This window comes from Muscardinus avellanarius, assembly GCF_963383645.1.
Source record: "Muscardinus avellanarius genome assembly, chromosome: 2".
Lineage (NCBI taxonomy): Eukaryota > Metazoa > Chordata > Mammalia > Rodentia > Gliridae > Muscardinus > Muscardinus avellanarius.
This window is the reverse complement of record NC_137787.1, coordinates 110,848,820-110,874,741: the sequence shown is the minus strand read 5'-3', so window position 1 is coordinate 110,874,741 and position 25,922 is coordinate 110,848,820. Positions and strand designations below refer to the sequence as shown.

Genomic DNA, 25,922 nt, shown 5'->3' with positions numbered 1-25,922 from the left:
TCAAAATCTATCCAGGACCAAACCATGTCTTTCTACCTCCATCACTCTCTCTTTCAGCCTCCAGTTATATATTCTTCTTCGTTTTTGCAGTACTGAGGTATGAACCCAGGAGCATTCTACCTTCAAGCTATACCCCAGCCCTATTTTTTTTTTTTTATTCTTTATTTTGAAACAGGGTCTCACTAAGTTGTGGAGGGCCTCATTACATAGCTGAGGCTGACCATTAAGCTGGATCCTCCTGTTTCAGCCTCCCAAGTACTGAGCCAACTCAACCTTCAGATCATGGCATGGCTCTGCTCAAAACCCATCACACCCAGCAGAGTCCACATTCTTGGAGTGATTTATAAGGCCCTTTGTGATCTAGACCTGAACTTATCCTTTGCCATTCCTATTTTTTTTTTTTTATTCTTTATTTGGAAACAGGGTCTCACTAAGTAGCTGAGGCTGGCTGCAAAATTGAGAACCTCCTGTCTTAGCCTCTTAGGTACTGTCATTACAAGTGTGTGCTGCCACGCCTAGCTCTCAAGTACCTCAAATGAAACTGCTCCCTCCAATGCACCATATATCTGCCACTTGAAATCCCCCTCACTACTTCATTTTTTCCCAAAGCACGTTTCATCATCTAAAAAACTATACATTTATTTACTCCAAGAATAGAATCTCTAGGAGGACAGAAATTTCTTCATGTGTTTGTCATTTTATCCACAGTATCGAGGACACTATACTAAAATGCTCTATTAAATAAATACTTATTGAGTTGATTGAAGGAAGAAAAGGAAAAGGTAGGGAGCAGGGAGGACAGCCAGATGGCTGGTCTTCACACGCCAAGTCGTACCTCAGTGCTGAATCAGTAGCATGTGCTGCTGTGGTAGTGATGACTGGAGACTGCGCTCGGGTGGCTGAGACCGTGGCCACAACTGCTGGAGGGATGGTATTGGATGTGGTAACAGGTGGACGAGACTATCAAGAGAAGACAAAATAGTATTTCATTTAAAATAAAACACAAGCCCGGCATGGTGGTGCATGCTTGTAATCCCAGCATTCAAGAGGCTGAGACAAGAGGACCATGGTTCGCAGACAGCATCAGCTACTTCGTGAGGCCCTTTGCAACTCAGTGAGACCCTGTTTCAAAATAAGAATAATAAAAAATAGGGTAGGGGGTGTAGCTTGAAGGTTGAATGTCCCTGGGTTCTATCTCCAGACACACACACACACACAAATTAAAGATTAAAAACAGGTTGCCGGGCATGGTGGCGCACGCTTGTAATCCCCGCGCTTGGGAGGCAGAGACAGGAGGATCGCGTAGGTTCAAAGCCAGCCACGCGCGCTGGCTTAAGAGACCCTGTTTCCAAAAATAAAAATGTAAAAAGAGGTCTGGCAGTGTGTCCTGGAGGTAGAAGGGCTTCCAGGAACCACAGTACCACCAAAAACAAACAGGCTGGGGGTGTAGCTCGGAGGTAGAATGCCCCTGGATTCAATCCCTAGTACAGAAAAAAGAAAAAAAAAAAAAATAGGGCTGGGGAGTATAATTTGGATGTAGAATGTTTCTGTATTCAGTCCTCAGTACTTAAAAAAAGTCTAATTTGAAACTTTAGCCTCTAGGTATGTATATCCATGTTCAAAAGGGTTGGACAAGACGCAAATCCCTCCTTTTCAAATATGACTAAAGTAAAAATACTGCCCTACTCTTAGTACGAAGTGGGACTTAACCCTTGAGACCTAGAGTTCTCATTTTGTTGTGGGTCTTGGTATAGAAATTTTGCACCACTATAAAACCTCCCCAGAGGCCTTACTCAGCTACTGCTGGATTTCAGGGAAAGTTAGCATGCAAAAGGTAAATACAGTTTTGATTCTCAGCATAAAACATAAAGAAGCATTTGTAACCCCAGCAGTTGGGAGGCTGAGACGGGAGGATCATGGTTCGCAGACAGCCTCAGCTACTTAGTGAGGCCCTCCGCAACTTAGTGAGACCCTATTTCAAAATAAAGAATAAAAAACAGGGCAGGAGGTGTAGCTTGGAGGTCGAATGCCCCTGGGTTCCATCTACAAACCCACCAAAAAACAAACAAATAAACAAACAAACAAAACAAAAAACCAAACCCAGAAATAGTAAACATAGAGTAACAGTATTCTGGGCTGGCAGAAGTCAGGGTGCTCAAAGAACAAAAGGCAGGATACTCAAGATAACTTCTAGAATGTTTTCATCTGCACATAGGACCCTAACCTTTACCACAACTTCATGTGGCCTTCACTTGCCTGCCCACTGTCATTCTTTCAATCATCTGAGTCCATCTGATTCAGAACTTTCTTCATCCTCATACCTGCAGTTAAATCACCAAACTCTGCCTGTTCTCCTTTTTGTGCATGTGGGAATAGGGACTGATTCCAGGGGCATTCTGCCCCTAAGCTGGTTTTTTTTTGTTGTTTTTTTTTTTTAGTGGTGGTATTTATGTATTGAACCCGAGGCATTCTACCTTTGAGATATACCCCTAGACCCAATTTTATTTCTTATTTGGAAACAGGGTCTCGCTAGGTTGATGAGTCTCACTACTTGCTGAGTCTGTTCTCAAGCCTGCGATCCTCCTGTCTCAGCCTCCCAAGTGCAGGGACTATATCTTTGTGCCACCATACCTGGCTAGCGGAATTAATTAGTTAATTTTATGGTACTGGGGACTGAACTCAGGGACATTCTACCTCTGAGCTATACTCCTAGATTGATTTCATTCTTTATTTTGATACAGGGTCTCACTAAGTTGCAAAGGGACTCACAAGTTACTGAGGTTGGCTGCAAACCTGTGACCCTTCTGTCTTAGCCTCCCATGTACTGGGATTACAAGCGTGTGCCACCACACATGGCTTAGAATTTTATTTATATATTTTGTAGTACTAGAAACTGAGCCAAGGGATATTCTACTTGAGTTATACCCTCAGCCCTACTTTTTTTTTTTTTGGTGGTACTGGGGTTCCTGGAAACCCTTCTACCTCCAGGCTACACTCCCAGACCTATTTTACATTTTTATTTGGAAACAGGGTCTCTTAAGCCAGCAAGGCTGGCTTCGAACCAGTGCAATCCTCCTGTCTCCGCCTCCCAAGTGCAGGGATTACAAGTGTGCGCCACCATGCCCGGCTATTTTTTATTATTATGAAACAGGGTCTGGCTAGGTTGCTGAAAATCTCACTAAATTGCTGAGGCTGGCCTCAAAGCTGCAATTCTTTTATCTTAGCCTCCCAAGTACTAGGATTACAGGCACACATCACCATGCCGGGCAAAGTATTTTGATTTTATTTGAAAGCTTTAGATGGGACATGTACAATCCAGTGTCTTAATCAGGACAGTTCCTTATTATGTAAATATAATGGTTTCACACATGTTACCTATACGACCTCTGAAGGCATTTGAATTCCTATCTCCTATACATACTTCAGCTAGATGAACCTAATCTCTCAAAGATGTATTTTTTGTGACGCTAGGAACTGATTCCAGGGGGAGGAGGAGTTCTACCTCTGGGTTATACCAGTTCTTCTTCTTTTTTTTTTTTTTTTTTTTGCGGGTCTGGGGATGGAACCCAGAGGCATTCAACCTCCGAGCTACACCCCCTGCCCTATTTTTTATTCTTTATTTTGAAACCAGGTCTCACTGAGTTGCAGAGGGCCTCACTAAGTAGCTGAGGCTGTCTGCGAACCACGATCCTCCTGGTGTCAGCCTCCCGAATGATGGGATTACAAGCATGCACCACCATGCCTGGCTATCCAGTCCTTATTTTTTATGATGCTAGGGATTCCATCTAAGGGGGTTCTACCTCTGAGATATACCCCCAGCCCTTTTTATTTTCAAATAGGATCTAGCTAAATTGCCAAATCTGGCCTTAAACCCCTGATCCTGTCTCAGCCTTAAAAGTACTGGAATTAAAGGAGTATGCTACCATACCTGGGTCTCAAAGATATATTTTTGGTCATACATTATGGTTAAAAACAAAAACTCAGTATCTCTGAACTGTCTACAAAATTAAGTTTACATTTTCTGGTGTCTCTTCTGTATTATATCTTCTGTATTATACCTTAGTAGTACTGAAGTTATATATTTCCTTGAAAATAAGTTGAAAGACATAGACTACCTTCCTAGAAAAGCAAATGTGTACACATAGGACTCGGGGTATAGCTCAAGGTAGAATGCCCTGGATTCCATCCCCAGTACCTAACACACACACACAAGTCTCTGAGGTTAAGGACTCTCCCAGAGTGAGTAACTATATGCATGTGTATGTATATATACATATATATAAACATATGTGTGTGTATGTATATATATACATGTACACACACACACACACACACACACACACACACACACATATGTATAATTTTTGGTACTAGGGTTTGAACTTACCTACTACTCTATCTGCAAATTAAGTCCCCAGACCAATTTTATTTCTTTATTTGGAAGCAGGGTCTCACTAGGCTGCTGAGAGCCTCACTATGCTGCTGAGGCAGGCTTTAGACCTGTGATTCTCCTGTCTCAGCCTCCCAAGTACTGGGATTAAAAGCATGTGCCACCACACCCAACCAGAGTAAGCAACTCTGATCACATGCTTAACACTCGCAGGCAGAGAACCCCCTGCCCCCACATGCCTGGATTGGCTGATGAATAATGTGCTGCACTGCTGGCTGGGCTGTAGCAGCATTTGGCAATTGTGAAGTCGGCCTCAGGACCGTGGTGACTTTAGAACTGGACATTACGGCAGCGGCAGCTGCACCTGCAAAAAAAATTTTTAATTAGATAGTCTATTGGTTCACAATTCAAACAGATCCATTTATGATACCCACGAAAATAATAATTTCTACAACTTAGTATGTTGGTACTCAGCTGAGGTATGTTATATACGTCTCATTTAATCACAAAGAAAATTTAAAAAAGGTTGGCGCAGTGCCTACAGTCCTAGCTATACGAGAGGCTCAGAGAGGATCATTTAGATTCAGTACTTCCAGGACAGCTGGGCAACAAAGCAAGACCCCCATCTCAAAAATAAACATGAGAGCCAGGTGCGGTGGCGCACGCTTGTAATCCCAGCATTCGGGAGGCGAAGACCAGAGGATTATGGTTTACAGACATTCTCAGCTACTTAGCCAGCCCCTTCACAACTCAGGGACAGTCTGTTTCAAAACATAAAAAGGACTAAAATAGGGCTGGGGGTGTAGCTCAGAGATACAATGCCCCTGGGTTCCAGCCCCAGTACCACAAAAGAAAGAAAGAAAGAAAGAAAGAAAGAAAGAAAGAAAGAAAGAAGGAAAGAAAGAAAGAAAAGAAAGAAGCAAATAAACATAAGAAAATTAAGAAAAGTAGTTTTTTTTTTGTGTGTGTGGGTTTTTTTTTTTTTACCGGTCTGGGGATGCAACTCAGGGATATTTGACCTCTGAGCTAGACACCCTGCCTTATTTTTTATTCTTTACTTTGAAATAGGGTCTCACTAAGCTGCAGAGGGCCTAAGTAGCTGAGGCTATCCACAAACTGCCATCCTCTGGTCTCAGCCTCCCGAATGCTCAGATTATAAGTGTGACCCACCAAGCCCAGTTAGGGTTAAAGTTTAATAAGATAATGTGTATCTCTTAGGGACATCTTTTCTTTTTTTTTTTTTTGTGGTACTAGGAATGGAACCAGGGGCATTCTACCTCCAAGCTACACCCTCAGCCCTATTTTTATTCTTTATTTAGAAATAGAGTCTCACTACGCACCACTACACCCAGCTGCTTAAGGACATTCTTAAGTGAAACTAGCCCATTGTTTTGTTTTTATTTTTTAACTGTTTTTATGAAAATATTTCGGGTCCATGGGCCCCCTAAAAGGGCTTGTGAACCACATGTTGGCAATCACTGAATCATCCTATGACTGAGCAAACCTGGTTTTGTGTTTGTCAGCTAGACTTTGCTAAAATTCTCCAACTGTTTTATACTCTTCAACAGAAAATAACAATTTCTGGTCAAGAGTCCATAAGATATGGGCATGGTGATCCATGCTTATAATTTCAGTACTTGGGGGGCTGAGACAGGAGGAGCACAGGTTCACGGCCAGCCTCAGCAACTTGGGTCTTCTACAACTTAGTGAGACCCTGTTTCAAAATAAAAACTAAAACAGGGCTGGGAGTGTAGCTCAAAAGTAGAATTGGGTTCAGTCCTCCAGTGGTACACAACACACATAAAAATTCAGTAATTACTTTACAACCTATTAAAATGTAATCATAGCCAGGCATGGTGTCACACGCTTGTAATCCCAGGATTTGGAAGGCTGAGACAGGAGGATCGCAGTTCTCGGACAGCCTCAGCTACTTAGTGTGGTACTTTGCAACTCAGTGAGACCCTGTTTCAAAATAAAGAATAAAAGCTGGGTGTGGTGGCGCACGCTTGTAATCCTGGCACTTGGGAGGCTGAGACAGGAGGATCGCACAGATTCAAAGCCAGCCTCAGCTACTTAGTAAGGCTCTCAGCAACTTAGTGAGACCCTGTTTCCAATTAAAATATAAAATAGGTCTGGGAGTATAGCCCGGAAGTAGAAAGCCTCTGGGTTCCATCCCCAGAACCACCAAAAACAAACAAACAAACAAAAAACAAACAAAAATAAAGAAAGAATAAAAAAAATAGGGCTAGGGGTATAGGTCAGAGGTAGAATGTCCCTGGGTTCAATCCTCGGTACCACACACACTACAAAAAGTATGTATTATTTTAGGTTTATTTCTACTGTTTTGCAACTCTGAAGGGCTGATTCTGGATACATTCTGTGTTACCATATTGTCTACCAAATGTACAGGTGCCATTGCATTTCCAGAGTTTAAACAAAACCTAAGTCGTTACCTCGAGGTAAATGTGAAGCTCCGATGTGAAGAGGGGGCCCAGGAGCATTGCTGCGGATAATGGACATCTGCACATTTGTGGTCATGATGTGGTGCAGGTTACTGGGATGTCCCTGGAAAAAGTGGAATATAATGTCATTTCACACATTTGGTCTTAGCTATTTTCTCTAGGAAACCAGTTTCCTCCAAATATGGGTCAGGTTACTCCTTTTAGATTATAAGCACTCCAAGAGAAAGGATTAGGACATTTAGCTTTTTTTAATATACTGCACTGTCTGATGCTTGCCAACAGGCTGTCACAAGTGACTGAGGATTGACGCTTTGACTGCTAGATGCAAGATCCCAGTTAAGAGATAGCATATTCAACTGTATTCTTTTAGAAACTCTCATTTGAAGCCGGGCATGGTGGCACATGGTTGTAATTCCCGTGCTTGGGAGGCTGAGACAGGAGGATCGCACAGGTTCGAAACCAGCCTCAGCTACTTAGTGAGTCTCTCAGTAACTTAGTGAGACCTTGTTTCCAAATAAAGTTTAAAAAATAGATCTGGGAGTATAGCCTGGAGGTAGAAAAGCCCCTGGGTTCCACCCCCAGCACCACAAAAAAAAAAAAAAAAAAAATCAAGAAAAAAAAAGAAACTCTCATTTGAAACATTCACCTCTCATGTTTATTTGCTCTTTCCTGGCCAAAGACTTATTTTCCTCTTCTCACTATTTCCTTTGTATGTTTCTGCATCTATCATTCTTTATGCTATCAAGGATTTTGAAGTAAAGGCAGGTTAGTATCGAACTGGTAATCCCCTGCCTATTCATCCCTCGAGTGTTCCAACCCTCTTACTCCAGTGCCTCTTGAGGGGAGGCTAGAATATCTGGGAGCATTCAGCAGTACCACAAAAGGAGAGCAATACAGGGTATCTTTCTAGGATATTAAGTAATTTAAGATACCTAATAAGGCTGGGCGTGGTAGCGCACACTTGTAATCCCAGCGCTTGGGAGGCTGAGACAGGAGGATCACGCAGGTTCAAAGCCAGCCTCAGATACTTAGGCTCTCAGCAACTTAGTGAGACTGTGTTTCCAAATAAAGTATATTAAAAAAAAGGGGGGGGGTGTCTGGGAGTATAGCCTGGAGGCAGAAAAGCCCCAGGGTTCCACCTCAGTACCAAAAAACCCCCCAAGAAACAAACAAACAAAAAAAAACCCTTAATAAACCAAATATACATCAGATGGAATAGTTGAATACAAATGTTCATAACTAGCGAACTATCTGAGGGAGCCTGCCAGTATCCAAGAAATACACATCTGCTCTCTTCCTAGAAGCAGTGCCTGACACCACTGGTGTGAGGTCCTCAACTCTTCAGAGAAATAAATTAGGACAAATCAGACCCAGACCCCTCAAGGACGGGACTGTGGTTAACTCGATTTGTATCTCGCTGGGGTACTGCCTAGTACATAGCACAGACGCTCAGTAAATATGGAGTTTACATACTAGCTTCTACTTCCTAGTCATCTCCCAAACCTACTATCTTTCTTTTGCAGATAGCAGTGACTGTTTAATTTTTTTTAGGGAAGCATTTAATTACTACTGGCATTCAATATATAAAGATCAATAGTTTGGCATCTCAGTTTGAAAATTAGCAAATTAAGAGGAAAAAAAACCTGTTGTCCACTGATGGTTGCCACAGGAATGGCTGAAGCTTGAGGGATGCTACTCTCCATGGTAACAGTAACCTGTCCTGGAACCTTAGGGGGAAGTGACAAGGTAGAAGGCGGAGCAGGAGCAATGGGACGGCTAGGCATGGTGGGCTTCGGGGGCGGCTGTAAACAGAAAACCACACAAAACATATCAATAGCCTGTTGTCATGATGTATTTTATGCTACACTTAAAAGCACATAAATCAAACCTGGAGAGTGCCAGGGAAAATGCCACAAGCCATATACAGTTTATCTGTTAGAATTCTAACTTTTCCATTTTCACTTTACAGAGGAGGAAGCATGCAAAGCATGGCTAAGTGACTTGCTTAGAGGCATGCAGGCGGTAAGGAGGAGGCCTGGTAAGAAAGCAGCTCTGGACGGCCCACAACCCATGCCTTGCGTCTTCACAGCACTGCCTCCCCAAGTTTTGGTAGAAGTGAACCAAACTCCCAGAGACTGAAACATAACCTCAAGGTGATGTGCTCAGATATCCCCAAATTAGCCAGCTATTAAAATAAGCATTGGAGAAGAATGCCTCTCCAAGTTAAAAACTAAGGTAGTGCTGGGCGTGGTGGCGCACGCTTGTAATCCCCACGCTTGGGAGGCGGAGACAGGAGGATCTCACAGGTTTGAAGCCAGCCTCGCTGGCTTAAGAGACCCTGTTTCCAAAAAATATATATAATATAGGTCTGGGAGTGTAGCCCAGAGGTAGAAGGGTTTCCAGGAACCTCAGTACCACCAAAAACAAAAACAAAACAAAGAAAAAAAAAAAGAAAAAAAAACTAATGTAGCATAATCATAAATTGAATAGTATCAACATCAAACTAAGTAAACAGAAGGTCCTGTAGATGCCAACTGTCCAGTGACAGAAGACCAGGATTACAGAACAACAGAGCTCTGAGTTACAGAAAAGCTATACCAATAGACCAAGAGAGAAACACAAAGCAATATTCCAAGAAACAGCCTAAGACTTCATTAAAATTACTCTGTTGGCCATCTTTACTATGGCTGGGTGTAAATTATAAACCTCTCCATTACCTTCATAAGTCCCTCTGAAAATGGAAGTGGTACTGCTGGTGTCAGGTGTGCTGGTGGGGCTGTCACTGCGACAGGTGTGGCCGATGCAACAGCATGGTGTGACAGCATCTGCACTTGTGGATAGGGCCTCACCACAACAGGCTCTTGTTTCTCCTCCCGGGACTGGAGGGCACTGCTGGGACCCATATGCTCCCTGGCACTGGCATCAGTGTCTCGACCAGATTCATCGTTGACTACTAAAGACAGTGAAGGGGAGAAAGTATATCACAGTGTTCTAAGTTGTTAACACAGCAGCACAGGTAAGAGTGTCACTGGCAGTTAAGTTCCAGGGTTGACAAACTGACCACTTCCAGTGGGGCTTTTACATTTTTCCAGGGATACATTTACATTTTTTCAGATTGAAGTCAGGGGCATTCTACCTCCGAGCTACACCTAGCGCCTTATCTTATTTTTATTATTTATTTATTTACTTATTTTTGCGATACTGGGGATGGAACCCAGGGGGATTCTACCTCTGAGCTACACCCCAGCCCTATTTTTTTTTTCTTTTGGTGTTACTGGGATGGAACCCAGGGGCTTTCTACCTACGGGCTATACTCCCAGACCTATTTTATTTGAAAACAGGGTCTCACTAAGTTGCTGAGAGCCTCACTAAGTACCTGAGGCTGGCTTTGAACCTGCATAATCCTCCTGTCTCAGCCTCCCAAGTGCCGGGATTACAAGCATGCGCCACCACACCCAGCATTCTTTATTTTGAAACAGGGTCTCACTAAGTTGTGGAGGGCATCACTAAGTAGCTGAGGCTGTCCACAAACCTTGATCCTCCTGTCTCAGCCTCCCTAATGCTGGATTACAAGCGTGCGCCACCACGTCTGGCTTTATTTTTATTTTGAAATAGGGTCTGACCAGGCTGATGAGAGAGTCTCATTACTTGAAGTTGTCTTCAAACCTACGATCCTCCTATCTCAGTCTCTCAAATACTGGAATTACAAGTGTGTGCCACCATGCCAAGCTCTCTTATTTTATTTTAAAACAGGGTCTCACTAGGTTGATGAAAGTCTCACCTTGCTGAGGCTGTCCTTGAACCTGCGATTCTCCTGTCTCAGCCTCCCAAGTACTGGGATTACAAGCGTGCACCACCATGCCTGGGTCCTTGAGGCTTTCTTTAAAAGGAGAATTAGGGCACTGGATTGTCCTCATGAACATCAGACACAAGAGTTACAACTGTGAAACACAGGATTTACTTTGATCATTGTGGCTTTTCCACCCTTAGAAAAAAGGGCCTGACAGCCGGGCGTGGTGGCTCACGCTTGTAATCCCAGCATGTGGGAGGCTGAGACAGGAGGATAGGGGTTTGCAGCCAGCTTCAGCTACTTAGTGATGCCCTTTGCAACTTAGTGAGACCCTGTTTCAAAATAATAAATTAAAAAACAGGGCTGGAGGTATAGCTCGGAGGTAGAATGCCCCTGGGTTCCATCCCTAGTACCGCAAAAAATAAAATAAAATAGAATAAAATTTTTGTTGTTGTTGCTGTTCTTTTCAAACTCTAATAACCTCACATTAGCCAGGTGTGGTGGCGCACACTTGTAATCTCAGTACTTGGGAGGCTGAGAAAGGAGGATCTCAAGTTCATGATCAGCCAACTTAGTAAAGCCCTTACCAACTTAGTGAGACCCTGTTTCAAAATAAAGAATAAAAGCAATAGAGATAGAGGTGTAATTCAGAGGTAGAATGCACCTGGGTTTAATCCACAATACTGCCAAAAAAAAAAAAAAAAACAGAGTTTGTAAAAATATTAACTGACACTTATTCATCATTTTTCCAAAATAATACTAAAATTCTTATTCTTCTGGATATAAAGATAAAATGTATTAATGCAAAATGACTTAATTTAACCTGTGTTTCTTTTTTCCCTTCCACATAGGATTAATCCACAGTACTGTATATTGCTATAGATTTTTTTTTTTTTTTTTTTTTTTGTGGTACTGTTGTTCCTGGGAGCCCTTTTATCTCCGGGCTACATTCCCAGACCTATTTTATATTTTTTTAAATTTGGAAACAGGGTCTCTTAAGCCAGCGCGGCTGGCTCCGAACCAGCGCGATCCTCTTGTCTCTGCCTCCCAAGCGCGGGGATTACAAGCGTGCGCCACCACGCCCGGCTTTATTGCTATAGATTTTTAATTCTCAGTGTCTTACACTATGCCATTATGCGTACAAAGCACAAATTATGTTTTACTTTTGGGAAGCATGAAGATAGTTTTCAGTTTTTTGCCACTAATGAATAGTGTTAGTAATGTTGTTGTGTTATGCCTTTTGGTGAGCATATGGACCATTTCTATTGGATTTATCCTTAGAAATGGAACTGCTCAATAACACTGAATATGGATATAATGCATCATTTTTAAAGACTATGTGGGATTCTACTGCATGGCTGTTACATTTATTTTATTTACTTACTTATTTGTGGTAATAGAGATTGAACTCATTGGCATTCTATCTCTGAGCTGCTTTTTTATTTTGAAACATGGTCTATGTCGCAGAGGATCTTACAAGGTTGCTGAGTTGGCTGCACACATGTGATCCTCCTGTATTAGCCTCCCAAGTACTGGGATTTTAAGTGTGTGCTACTTAGCCTGGCTTACTTATAGCTTTTAAAACCACTGCGGCAATGCTAACTTCAGGTTATTTCTGAATTTTTGCTATTAACAACTTAGTCCTCATGAAACCACTTATCTGAGTTAACTTACAAATTTACATATAACAAAATGGCTACTCTAAGAGTAGAGAATTGAACCCAGGGTCTTTCACATGCAGAGCAAGGATTCTCCCACTGAGCTACACCCTGGCCCTTTTTCCTACAGGGTTTCACAAAGTTACCCAGGTTGGCCTTTAGTTTGTGATCCTCCTACCTAAACCTCCCGAGTAGCTGGGATAATAGGTATTCAACACCAAGCCTAGCTCTTCAATTTTTTTTTTTTGTAGAACTGAGGATTGAACCCAGGGGCATTCCCCCTCTGAGTTACACCCCCAGCCCTATTTTTTTTTATTCTTTATTTTGAAACAGGGTCTTATTAAGTTAGGGAGAGCCTCACTAAGTAGCTGAGGCTGGCCATGAACCTGTGAGCCTCTCAAGTACCTGGATGACAAGCCTGCACCACCACACCCAGCTTCAATATTTTTTTAGAAATATTCTCGCCGGGCGTGGTGGCGCACGCTTGTAATCCCCGCACTTGGGAGGCGGAGACAGGAGGATCGCGCTGGTTCGGAGACAGCCTCGCTGGCTTAAGAGACCCTGTTTCCAAATAAAAATATAAAAATAGGTCTGGGAGTGTAGCCTGGACGTAGAAGGGCTTCCAGGAACCCTAGTACCACCAAAAAAAAAAAAAAAAAAAAAAAAAACAAATTCTCAGTCGGGTGTATTAATTTCGAGTCACCCCTCCATGCCAGTCTGGTATGAAGCTGTATTTATATTTTCTGTATTTCTATCTTTTAAATAAACTTCTTTAAACAACAACAACAACAAAAAAAAGAAATATTCTCAGTCAGCCAGGCATGGTGGTCCATGCTTTTAATCCCAGTACGTGGGAGGCTGAGACAGGAGGATCACACAGGTTCAAAGCCAGCCTCAGCTACTTAGTGAGGCTCTCAGCAACTTGGTGAGACCCTGTTTACAAATAAAATATAAAATAGGCTGGGGGGTGTAGCCCGGAGGTAGAAGCTCTGGGTTCCATCCCCAGGACCACATACACAAAAAAAGAAATATCCTCAGTCATGCTGGGCACTGTGGTACATGCCTATAATCCCAGTATTTGGGAAGTTCAGATAGGAGGATCATGATTTTTTGAGACCAGCTTCAGTAAATTAGTAAGATACTGTTTCAAAATAAAAAAGGCTGGAGGTATAGTTCAGTAGTAGAATGCACCTGGGATCAATCGCAGCACAAAATCAATTAATATGCATGTTTAACTTTCCAAGAAACTGTTAGAATAAAGCCAGGTATGGTGGCTCAGACAGGAGGATTGCAGGTTGGAGGACAGCCTCAGCAAGTAGTGAGTGAGACTCTCAACAACCTAGTGAGACCTTATTTCAAAATTTAAAAAATAGGGGTGGGGTTATAGCTCAGAGATAGAATGCCCCTGGTTTAATCCCCCCAACCTCTCCAACTCCCAAAGAAATGTCCTGTGACATGCCTAAATCTTTTTTTTTTTTGTACTAGGGATGGAACTCAAGAAACATTTTACCACTGAGCTGCATCCCCATCCCTATTTTATTTCTTTTCTTTTTTTGTGGTGCTGGGGATGGAACCCAGAGCCATTCTACCTCCAAGCTAAACCCCCTATTTTATTTTTATTTTTTTGGTGGTACTGGGGTTCTTGGAAGCCCTTCTACCTCGGGGCTACACTCCCAGACCTATTTTTACATTTTCATTTTGGAAACGGTCTCCTAAGCCAGCGCGCGCGGCTGGCTTCGAACCTGCGCGATCCTCCTGTCTCCGCCTCCCAAGCGCGGGGATTACAAGCGTGCGCCACCACGCCCGGCTAACCCCCCTATTTTTTATTCTTTATTTTGAAACCAGGTCTTACTGAGTTGCAAAGGATCTCACTAAGTAGCTGAGGCTGTTTGCGAACCGCGATTCTCTGGTGTCAGCCTCTCAAATGCTGGGATTACAAGCGTGAGCCACCACACCCTGCTATATGCCTAGCTCTCTTGTTGTTGTACTGAGGATTGAACCCAGAGAAATTTTACCTCCAAGCTAGAGCCCCAGTCCTATTTTGTTTTTGAAACAAGGTCTCATTAGGTTGATGAGATTCTATTTGCTGAAGCTATCTTCAGATCTGTGATCCTCTTGTCTCAGCCTCCCAAATACTGAGATTACAGGTATGTGACACCATTCCTGAAGTTACTTCATTTGTTTCTTTCTTTTTGAGGTACTGGGAATTAAACCCAGAGGCATTCTATCTCCAAGCTACACCCTAGCCCTTTTTGATTCTTTGTTCTCAAACAGGGTTTCACTAAGTTGCAGAGGGTCTCATTAAGCAGCTGAGGCTTGCTATGAACCTGCGATCCTCCTGTCTCAGTCTCCCAAATGCTGTGATTACAAGTGTGTGACACTATGCCTGGCTAGTTCTTTCATTTTGAGACAGGGTCTCACTAAGTTGTGGAGGGCCTTGCTAAATTGCACAAGCTGGCCTTGAACCTGTGAGCCTCCTGTACCAACCTACCAAAACTGGGATTATAGGCATGCACCACTGCAACTGGCTGCCTGCTTTTTTTTGTGTGTGTGTGTATGTGGTGCTGGGGATAGAACCCAGGGGTTTTTCGGTCTACCTACGGCCTACATTCCCAGACCTATTTTTATATTTTATTTGGAAATGAGGTCTTACTAGGTTGCTGAGAGCCTTACTAAGTAGCTGAGGCTGGCTTTGGACCTGCATAATCCACCTGTCTCAGCCTCCCAAGTACTGGGATTACAAGCTTGCGCCACCACACCCAGCCCTGATTTTCCTAATAATGTATTTTGATGAACAATAATTTTATTTTGTATCAAATGTTTGTGTGTGTGTGTCCCCCAAGCAATTCTGCAGTTTCTCCTGTTTACTTTTAGATATTTGAAACTATATGTTTAACTTTTGTATATGGAAAAAGTATCCCGATCTGGATATTCTGGCATTCTAGCACTATTCTGTTGAAGAGTCTATCATTTCCTATTGTATTATATACTCTTGTCAAAAATCAGTTGTTGAAGCGACTGGAGGATCGTGGTTCACGGACTGTCTCAGCTACTTAGCGAGGCCCTTCACAACTCAGTGAGACCCTATTTAAAAAATGAAAAAAATGAAAAATGAAAGAAAGAAAGAAAGAGAGAGAAAAGTAGGGCTAGGCTAGGGGTATAAAGGGGGGTAGCTCAGAGGTACAATGCCCGAGTTCCATCCCTGGTTCCATGAAAAAAAAAAAATGTTAACCAATAAATAATGTTAGCTGGTTTCTGCAAGCTGTTGATCATAAAATGTGATTTCCATGAGTGCAGGTAGGGCATGTGCAAAGTCCAAGAGACATGGATGGCCCTAACTCTTGTGCAGCCTTCATCTTATTGAAGGTCATAACCTGAACTCTTGTGGAAGATGGAATTGGCAAGTGTCTCTAGAGAAAATGACATTTGAGTCGAAACCTCAGATATGGGGGGATGCCATAAGCCTTGAGAGATCCCAGACTCCGATAATCAATTAACACATTCTGGGGTGAAACAAAAGGCTTGGGTTCTGCACTGGAGACAGGGCAGGCCTACAGAAAAGAATCCCCACATCAAAAGACCTGCCCCAGAGAAGGGGCGGATCTAGTTGGGTCAGAAGATTAATTGGTAGAGCAAGATGTTCTGTATCCAAAAACCTTTGTGACTTCTTTTCAAGTCACCCCACTATGTCACCCTCTATGGTGTAGTGCTTTAATCTGTTATGTCCTATCTTACCATCTTTGTAATAATAAAATCACTTAAGCTTAAAAAAAAAAATGAAACCTCAAGAAGGAACAAGAATTAATCAAATAACTGACTCTGGAAAAGAAGGTGTAAGTTTGTGGCATAAGAAAAGAGAGTACAAAGTTCAAAGATATCAAAACTTTGAACTTTACATCATTAATTCAGAAAATATGAGTGAATACCATCTAGGGGAGGCACAATGCAGCTCAAAGTAACTTCAAACACAGAACTAAAAACAGTTGTAACAAAAAATAAATTGGAGCCCAGCGTGGTGGCACGCTTGTAATCCCCGCGCTTGGGAGGCGGACAGGAAGATCGCACAAGCTGGCCTTGAACCTGTGATCCTCCTGTATCAGCCTCTCAAAACTGGGATTATAGGCATGCACCACTGCAACTGGCTGCCTGCTTTTGTGTGTGTGTGTGTATGTGGTGCTGGGGATAGAACCCAGGGTTTTTTCTGTCTACCTACGGCCTACATTCCCAGACCTATTTTTATATTTTATTTGGAAATGAGGTCTTACTAGGTTGCTGAGAGCCTTACTAAGTAGATGAAGCTGGCTTTGGACCTACATAATCCACCTGTCTCAGCCTCCCAAGTACTAGGATTACAAACTTGCGCCACCACACCCAGCTCTGATTTGAAGTCAGCCGCAGGTTTGAAGCCAGCTGTGCTGGCTTAAGAGACTCTGTTAAAAAAAAAAAAAAAAAAAAGTAGGGCGTGGTGGCTCATGCTTGTAATCCCCGTGCTTGGGAGGCTGAGACAGGAAGATCGCACGGGTTCGAAGCCAGCCTCAGCTACTTAGTGAGGCTTTCAGCAACTTAGTGAGACCCTGTTTCCAAATAAAATATAAAAAAAGGTCTGGTAGTATAGCCCGAAGGTAGGAAGCCTCTGGGTTCCACCCCCAGTACCACCAAAAAAAAAAAAAGTATAAAATAGGTTTGGGAGTGTAGCTCGGAGGTAAAAGGGCTTCCAGGAACCCCAGTACCACCAAAAATAAATAAAATAAACAAACAAATAAATAAATAAACTGGAGAGACAAAGCAGTAGGAAATAAGGCTGAACATTACAGAAAGGCAGAATAAGAGACAAAAGGCAATTAAAGATGCCTCAGCTACTTGTGTGTGTGTGTGTGTGCGTGCGCGCGCGCGCGTGCGTGTGTATATGTATGTATGGTACTGGAAATTGAACCCACAGGCATAGATTCTACCTTCACCCCTAGCCTGGTTTTATTGGAAACAGGGTCTTGCTAGGTTGACGAGAGTCTCACTACTTGCTAAGGCTGTCCTTGAACCTGGGATCCTACTGTTTCAGCCTTCCAAGATCAAAGAGAATCATGGAATGCCCATGGTGCACGGTGCAGCTACTGGTTTCAGCAATGAGTAGAATTAGTGGTACCGTTTACCACAGGAACACAAGAATTGGATGAAGAAAAAAAAGAAAAAGAAGTTTGCAATTTTATGGTTTTACATAATAAAAACTGAAAAAACAGTATTTGAAGGAGTCCTTCAAAGTCAGTGTTGATTAGACTTGGGGGGGGGGATGGGGGCTATCAAGGCATTTTAGGATATTTGGCAACATCCTTGGCCTCTACCTATCAGAAGTCCAAAGCATGCCCTACTTGTAATAACCAAAAATGTTTCTAGACATTGCCAAATATTCATGATAGCAACTCCAATCTCCTCAAGAACCACTAATCTACAGCTCTCAAAGAATATATTGCAATTAAGCCAGGCGTGGGTGGCACATACTTGTAATCCCAGCACATACTTGTAATCCCAGCACCTCCTGAGACAGGAGGATCTCACAGATTTGAAGCCAGCCTCAGGTACTTATTGAGGCTCTCAGCAACTTAGACCCCGTTTCCAAATAAAACATAAAATAGGTCTGGGAGCATAGCCCGGAGATAAAAAGCTCCTGGTTCTACTCCCAGTAACACACACACACACACACACACACACACACACACACACACACGAGAGAAAGAAAGGAAGAAAAGAAAAAGAAAAGAATATATTACAACTAGAAAAACCAAGTTGCACGTATTTGTATATATACATGGTAGGGGGCAGCCACTGGGGATAAAACCCAGGAACATTCTATTTCCAGCCACATTCCCATTCATTCCTTTTTTTTTCATTTTGAAACAGGATCTTGAAAGGCTGACCTGGAACCTGGAATCCTCATGCCTCAGCCTCTCAAATACTGAGATTACAAGAGTGCACCACCATGAAAGACACACACACACACACACACACACACACACACACACACACACACACTTTTTTGTGTGTGTGCTACTATGGATTGAACCCAGGGGCATTCTAACTCTGAGCTACATCCCAACCCTTTTTACTTTTTGTTTTGAAAGGTCTTGCTAAGTTGCTGAGGCTTGTCTTGAAGCTGAAATCCTCCTATCTCAGCATATACACCACCAAGCTGTATATACACCTTTTTTTTTTATCTCTTTTTTAGATAGCTTGCTCCTAAGCCTTCCATAATATCAAGGCTGTCTCATGGCATTATTACTATATCACTGGTTGTTAATTAACAAGACTATGTTATGGCATTTAAGAAAATAGTTCTTTTTTTTCTTTTTCTTTTTCCAGTACTGGAGATGGAACCAGCGGCATTGTACCTTCAAGCTATAAGCCCAACCCTATTTTTTTAAGTCTTTTTATTTTTTGAAACAGGGTTTCATTGAGCTGTGAAGGGCCTCGCTAAGTAGCTGAGGCTGTCTGCAAACCATAATTCTCAAGTCTCAGCCTCCTGAACACTGGGATTACAAGCGTGTGCCACCACGCCCAGCTAAAAAAATAGTTCTTATAGGCATGTTTTATTATAAATTGCATATGAACAATAGTACATATGAATGAAGTAGTTGAGACAGCAAGAAAAAGATGCCTTATTATTTAAATTAGTACAGCCAGGTGTGGTGGTGCACACTTGTAATCCCAGCACTTGGAAGACTGAGACAGGAGAATCCCAAGTTTGCGACCAGCCTCAGCTACTTAGTATGCCCTCTGCAACTTTAGTGAGACCCTGTTTCAAAGTAAAGAATAAAAAATCAGGCTAGGGGTATAGCCCAGAGGTAGAATGCTCCTGGGTTCAAGCCCCAGTGCCACAATAAATAAATAAATAAATTAGTACAACAACACTCCTTTTCTTCAAATTCAATAAACTAGTATTTCCTAAAATCCTAGAAGGAATTGCTAATATTTAAGTATAAAATCTAGCAATGCTTTATTTATTTAATTATTCATCTTTTGGCAATGGGGATTGAACTCAGGGAATTCTACCTCTCAGGTATACTCCCAGCCCTTTTTACGTTTTGCTTTGAGAAAGCATCTCAGTGTTTCTGAGGTTGGTCTCAAACCTGAAATCCTCCTGGCTCAGCTTCTGAAGTGCTGAGATTTACAGGTGTGTCACCATGCTTGGATTTATTTATTTTATTTATATTTTATTATTATCTTTTTTTTTTTTTTTTTTTTTTGCAGTACTGGGGATGGAACCCAGAGGTATTACACCTCTGAGCCACACCTCCAGCCCTATTTTTTAGTTTTTGAAACAGGGTCTCACTGAGTTGTGAAGGACCTCACTAAGTAGCTAGGTTGTCCAGGAACTGCGATCCTCTGGTCTCTGCCTCCTGAATGCTGGGATTACAAGCATGCACCACCACGCCCAGTCTCCCAGCCCTGTTTTTATTCTTTATTTTGAAACAGGGTCTCACTGAATTGCAAAGGGCTCACTAAGTAGTAGCTGAGGCTATCCACGAACCACAATCCTCCTGTCTCAGCCTCCTAAATGCTGAGATTACAAGCATGTGCCGCCACACCCAGCTTATTTTTTATTTTATTGATTGATTGATTTTGTGTTACTGGAGATGGAACCCAGAGGCATTCTACCTCTGAGCTATACCCCCAGACCTATTTTTCTTTATTATTCTTTATTTTGAAACAGGGTGTCACTGAGTTGCAAAGGGCCTCATTAAGTGGAGGCTGCCCCTGAACCACTATCCTCCTGTCTCAGCTTCCCAAATGCTGGAAATACAAGCGTGTGCCACCATGCCCAGCTTATTTATTTATTTATTGTGGTGCTGGGGATGGAACCGAGGAACATTCTACCTTCCAGCTATACTCCCAGCAAGATTTTTTATTCTTTAGTTTGAAACAACGTCTCACTAAGTTGTGGAGGACCTAAGTAACTTAGGCTGGCCACAAACCTGTGATCCTCCTGTGCCATCCTCCCAAATGCTGGGATTACAAGCATGTGCCACCACACCCGGCTTATTTTTTAATTTTAAAACTGGGTCTCTGCCAGGTGTGGTGGCACACGCTTATAACCCCAGAGTTTGGGAGGCTGAGACAGGAGGATCACCCAGATTCAAAGCCAGCGTCAGCTACTTAGTGAGACCCTGCTTCAAAATAAAGTATAAAATAGGTCTGGGAATATAGCCCGGAGATAGAAAAGTCCCAGTGCCACACACAAAAGTAATAATAAAATTTAAAAATTAAAAAAAAAACAAGCCAGGCGTGGTGGCGCACGCTTGTAATCCCAGCATTCAGGAGGCTGAGACCTGAGGATCGCGGTTCACGGACAGCCTCAGCTACTTAGTGAGGCCCTCTGCAACTCAAAGAGACCTGGTTTCAAAATAAAGAATAAAAAATAGGGCAGGGGGTGTAGCTCGAAGGCTGAATGCCCTGTGTTCCATCCCCAGACCCACAAAACAAAAACAAACAAACAAACAAAATAAAATCATGGTCTCACTAAGTTGCCATGTGCTGGCCTTGAACCAGCAATCCTCCTGTCTTGGCTTCCCATGTACTCTGATTACAGGCAAGCACTACCATACCTAACCATAAAACAAGAAGCTATATAGAATATTCCATGTCTCACCTGTAGCAGCAGGATTTATCAACCCTGCAGATCCACTGTTTGCAATCTGTGAAGGTGCCTGGCTCAGCCCAGTGGAAGGGGTTCCTAACCGAGGAAACTGTTGAGAACTCATTTCCACCTGTAGTACACAGTCACAGAGTTGTTACTATAGTGAAATTGGAGTCAATTTTGAGAAATCAAAGCATCTTTACTACCCACGATCTCATCCATCCCTTGAAACAGCAAATGTAGCATCATTTATTTAAAACAATAATCAATGATCTGTGTGAATGCGGCTACCTAAATTATAAAAAATTTTGATGTACATAGATTAAATTAATGGTGACGTTCATATGGTGCTGAGGGATACTATGACCCTCTGTAAATACTTGTGGATTGCAATGTGAAAAAATGGACACTGAATCATGTGCCACATGACAGGTATTACCTGCCACAAGGCATATGTACTCTTCTGTGAAAAGTTTTATAGAAAATAGCATGTCTCTTTGAAAGAGTCACATCTCTCGCCAAGGTAAACAGAACAGTAATTAATATGTCATAAGATGCAAGAGGGGAAAATGTTCAACCCCAAGAAAGGATTAGAAATCTTACATTAAGACCCGATGTGAAAGGCATTCTCAACGCTTTTCTGCAAAGGCCTCCATTTATAGCTTTCCTTTTTCCTCCTTCAACAGACACCCCTCTGAGGCAGAGGGACATGAAACCTCCCCTTCTCAAAAAATCGCCCCCCCACTTTTCCCTCAGGGGCCAAGATCTGCCGATCTCTTAATTCGCTCCTAACCCCACCCCATTCCGAACCCCCGCTGAGATCGGAGGACACAGGTTCCAGATATTTGGAATAAGGGGGACTCCGACTCCCAGGGTAGAAAAGAGGCGTTCTGCGGAGCACCTCCAGCAGACAGGCAGTGTGCCTCTTTACCTGAAGCCGCCGCCCGCCGCCCGCACCTCCCGCTTCCACCTCGCCGGCCTGGAGGTGCCGGCAGAGGGCCCATCTCGTCAACAGCGCTGGGCTCCGGGGATACCCAGGGGACTAGTGCCCAAGCGCGTCCCGGCCCGCTGCAGTCCAACCCTGCTGGCCGCACTCACCCGGCCACCCGGCCGCCGATCGCCTCCCAGTCCTCTTCCCCCGAACCTGCCCCTTCCTCCCCCGCCCGCCCATTGGCCCCATGCCGGGAGCGTCACTGGAGGCTCGGCACCAATCCACGGCGGTCTGCGGGCAATGGGCCCGCCCCACCCTCCCGCCGATCGTCAGCCAATCAGGCGCGAGACTCGCAGGGGCAGCCCAAACCCCTCGAGGCTGGGCCAATGGAAGAGGAAGACAAGCGCTCCCAGCGAGAGGGGCGGAGAGCAGGGAGGCCACGCCTTAGTCAGGGTCTGAAAGCGGCGGGCCCAGGTCCCGGATGTGGAGAGTCACTTTAAACTGCTCCAGGAGCCAAACTCCCTGGGCCGCTCGCCCGCCCGCGCTCCCCCGGCTCCCCCGATTCCCCGCCAAGGCCCACGTCCGCCACGCCCCCACGCCCAGGTCGGCCCACCCCTCCGGGTGCCTCTCCCTTCCCCGCCACTGGACCCTTGGCCCCTGCCACCGGCTCAATCGCCGTGCTCAGCTCACGAAAGAGCTAGCGTCCAAGCCGCAGGAGCCGGAGCAACTCTGCCCTTCCCCGGGGACGCGCAACGGGACGGACTGTGCAGCCCGGCTCCGCCGCCCCGCCCCCTCGTCTCCTCCCCTGCCCTCTCGGGCGCTCGTCCCGCCATTACCTGGGTTCTGTGCCGAGTGGCCGCCGCGCTACCTCGAGCTCGCTCCCGTGCGCTCTCCGCTTGTGGGGACGATGTCCTCGGGCTCCGGACCGGCCGCCGACACCGCCGCCGGGGCGCTAGCACTCTGCCCCCCACCCCACACTCCAGTGCCGCTGCTTCCGCCGCCGTAACGAGCTCCCCGCCTATTGGCTGTCGTAGGCCCCGCCCTCCTCCTGGAAAGCCAGTCACCGCTCTGGGTAAGAGAGAGAGTGGACGGTTCTGCCCCTCGGCGCCGTGAAGGCCTCTGGGAAGTGTAGTTCCAGGCGCCAAGAGGGCGGTGCGGGGAAGAAGGTGGCAAGCGTCGGGGCGGGGCCTCTGGGGACCTGGCGGGGCCACCCTCCCCTTTGCTGTCTGCAGTCGGTTCTGGCGTTTCTCTTTGCCCAGTGAGAAAACAGTGGATCCCACCCTTTCGCCTCAGCCTGTCCACACTGGGTTTCATTTTTCGGAGATGGGGGCGGTGCGACGCAGGAAGGGTAATGGAGGCCGACTGTGGAGGCCCGAGAGGTGGTAGACAGGGCTGCGGGTGTCTGGGTTGTACTTGCTTTTGCGCACCGCTTGTGGGGCTTACTGTCACCCACGACGGCCACCAACGCGAAACCGAGTCTCCACCAGGTTCCGGCGGGTTGCCCGGGAGCGGCACCTCGGAGTCCAGCAGGCGCTGGTTCAAGCAGGCCGCCCAGGAGAGGGGCTCAGGGCACGCGACTCGGAAATGCAACTGTGCACCTATTCAAGTTTTCTGTTACAAAGAACACGGTGTTGTTTGAGGAGGGGAGTAGAAATGTATGCACCTGTAGAAGTCTTAGCCAAAACTAAATGAGGCAAAATGTTAATCTGATAAGATTCAGACCACCCCTTCCCAGATGACGTTTTAGACCTGGTGTTTTGTAATTAGTTAAGAAACCAGTGGACCCCAGATGCTTTATTTCTCTCACCCACAGTTGTATATGTTGACTGCTTGGTAGAAAGAGAATAGCTCCGGGCTACAAGGTGAGCGTCAAATACCCTCTCTCCCCCTTCAAGCCACTTTCTCACTTCATCTGTTGTTTTCCCACCTCTAAAAGTAATGGACTTAATATATTAGAGTCTACTCTCTATTTTGATAGCCTCTACTCCTTGTTGAATTCTGCTCTCACCACTGTCCCCAAAATGCTCCCCTGCAGGCTTGTAATCCCACTACCTGGGAGACTGAGCAAGGAGAATCACAGGTTGAGGCCAGTCTCAGCAATTTAGTGAGACCCTGTCTCAAAATAAAGAATAAGGAAAATAGGGCTGGGGATGTAACTCAGAGGCAGAATGGCCTGGGTACAATCCCCAGTACAGATAAAAAAAAGAAAAAAGAAAAGAAGAAAGAAAACATTCTTCCCTCTTCTAAAACCAAACCTGGTTCTCCCTTTCATTATATGTTCCATATTACCTCCTTTATCTTTCTCATAGATACAGTATTTTCTTTTTTAATTAATTAATTATTATTTTTAATAAAATAACCACAGTCCTCTGGTCTCAGCCTCCCGAATGCTGGGATTACAAGCGTGCACCACCATGCCCAGCTTAAATGCAGTATTTTCAAAGTCTTCAATATTTTTTTCCCTTTGTAGTACTAATTATTAAATACAGGGACATTCTACCTCCAAGCTACACTCCCAGTCCTACTTTATTTTTATTTGGATACAGGGTCTCTTTATTTTTTTAATTTTTTTGTGGTACTGATAGTGGATCCCAGGGGCTTTTCTACCTCTGGGCTATACTCTCAGACCTATTTTATACTTTATTTCAAAACAGTATCTCACTAAGTTGCTGAGAGCCTCACTAAGTATCTGAGGTTGGTTTCGAGCCCTGCGAACAACATCATTTTCTTTTTTTCTTTTTTTGGTAGTACTGGGGTTCCTGGAAACCCTTCTACCTCTCTTAAGCCAGCGTGATCCTCCTGTCTCCGCCTCCCAAGTGCCGCGGGGATTACAAGTATGCGCAACCATGCCTGGCGAACAACATCATTTTCAAAACCCTAAAATTACCAGGCATGGTGGCACACGCTTGTAATCCCAGCATTTGGGAGGCTGAGACCAGAGGACTGTGGTTCGCGGCTACCCTCAGCTACTTAGCGAGGCCTCCGCAACTTAGTGAGACCCTGTTTCAAAGTAAAGAATTAAAAAAAAAAAGGGCAGGGAGTGTAGTTCAGAGGTCAGATGCTCTTGGTTACATCCCCAGACCCACACACACACACACACAAAAAAAAAATGATGTTGTTCAATCAAGTTTGAATGGATCAAGCATAGGTATGTCTGCTGGGTGGTTTCCTTCCTTCCTTCCTTCCTTTCTTTTTTTTCAATACTGGGGGTTGAACCCAGGGGCATTCTACCTTCAAGCTACACTCCATTCCTATTTTATTTTCTATTTTGAAACAGGATCTCACTAAGTTGCTGAGGCTGGCTACGAACCTGCAATCCTTCTGTCTCACCCTCCCAAATACTGGCATAAAAGCACGCTCCATGCCCCCTGGTTTTTTGCTGGGTGGTCTCCTAGAGCTAAGAAAATAACTCTTGCCCTCTGTTAACAAGGAGGGCAGGTGTTCTTGCCAGTGTCCTATGGCCAGTCAAATGTCACCCAGTGGTCAGCAAGTATTGGTAAAGCTGTAGTGGCCTCTGTGTCACTGGACCCAGGTTGTTCTACTGTGTCACAGCCTGAGTGATCTAATCAGAAAGTTTCTCTTTGTCTAGATACTCCCTTTATCCTAGCTTCTAGCTAGGGCACACCTAGTTTCCTCCAGTTCACTATAAAATGATTATATCACTATATATCTTGAGCTTTTTTTTTTTTTTTTTTTTTTTTTTTTGCAGTACTGGGGATGGAACCCAGGGGAATTCTCCCTCTGAGCTACATCCCTATCCCTATTTTGTATTCTTTTTTAAATTCAGAAACAGGGTCTCACTGAGTTGTAAAGAGCCTGCCTGAGTAGCTGAGGCTGTCCATGAACTGCAATCCTCCAGTTTCCGCCTTTCAAATGCTGGGATTACAAGTGTGTGCCACCAGGCCAGGCATCTTGAGCTTATTATATAGATTAATTACATCTACAAAGGATGTAAACTTTTGATTTTGCCCACATCTACTGTTTTTATAACCTTTATCTGTTCAGTACCTAGGCTAAACTCAGCAGCTGTCCCCTCTCAACACCACTTTCTCCTTTGGGGTTTTT

General features: G+C 44.2%; 1 protein-coding gene across 2 annotated transcripts in view; it reads right to left on the bottom strand.

Annotated features, from left to right (window-relative positions):
- Positions 1-21,911, bottom strand: part of SAP130 (Sin3A associated protein 130) — a gene marked incomplete at its 3' end in the record, with an annotated part of 105,040 nt that extends 83,129 nt beyond the window's left edge. For both annotated transcript variants that reach the window (XM_080689903.1, XM_080689904.1), the window contains exons 1-7: positions 21,858-21,911; positions 20,939-21,056; positions 9,570-9,802; positions 8,496-8,654; positions 6,844-6,955; positions 4,630-4,754; positions 836-960 (exon numbers count right to left, since the gene is read on the bottom strand). In XM_080689903.1, coding sequence (XP_080546029.1) covers positions 836-960; positions 4,630-4,754; positions 6,844-6,955; positions 8,496-8,654; positions 9,570-9,802; positions 20,939-21,050 — 866 coding nt within the window. In that variant the 5' untranslated portion in view covers positions 21,051-21,056; positions 21,858-21,911. The remainder of the gene's footprint in view (positions 1-835; positions 961-4,629; positions 4,755-6,843; positions 6,956-8,495; positions 8,655-9,569; positions 9,803-20,938; positions 21,057-21,857) is intronic.
- Positions 21,912-25,922: the final 4,011 nt, after the last annotated feature.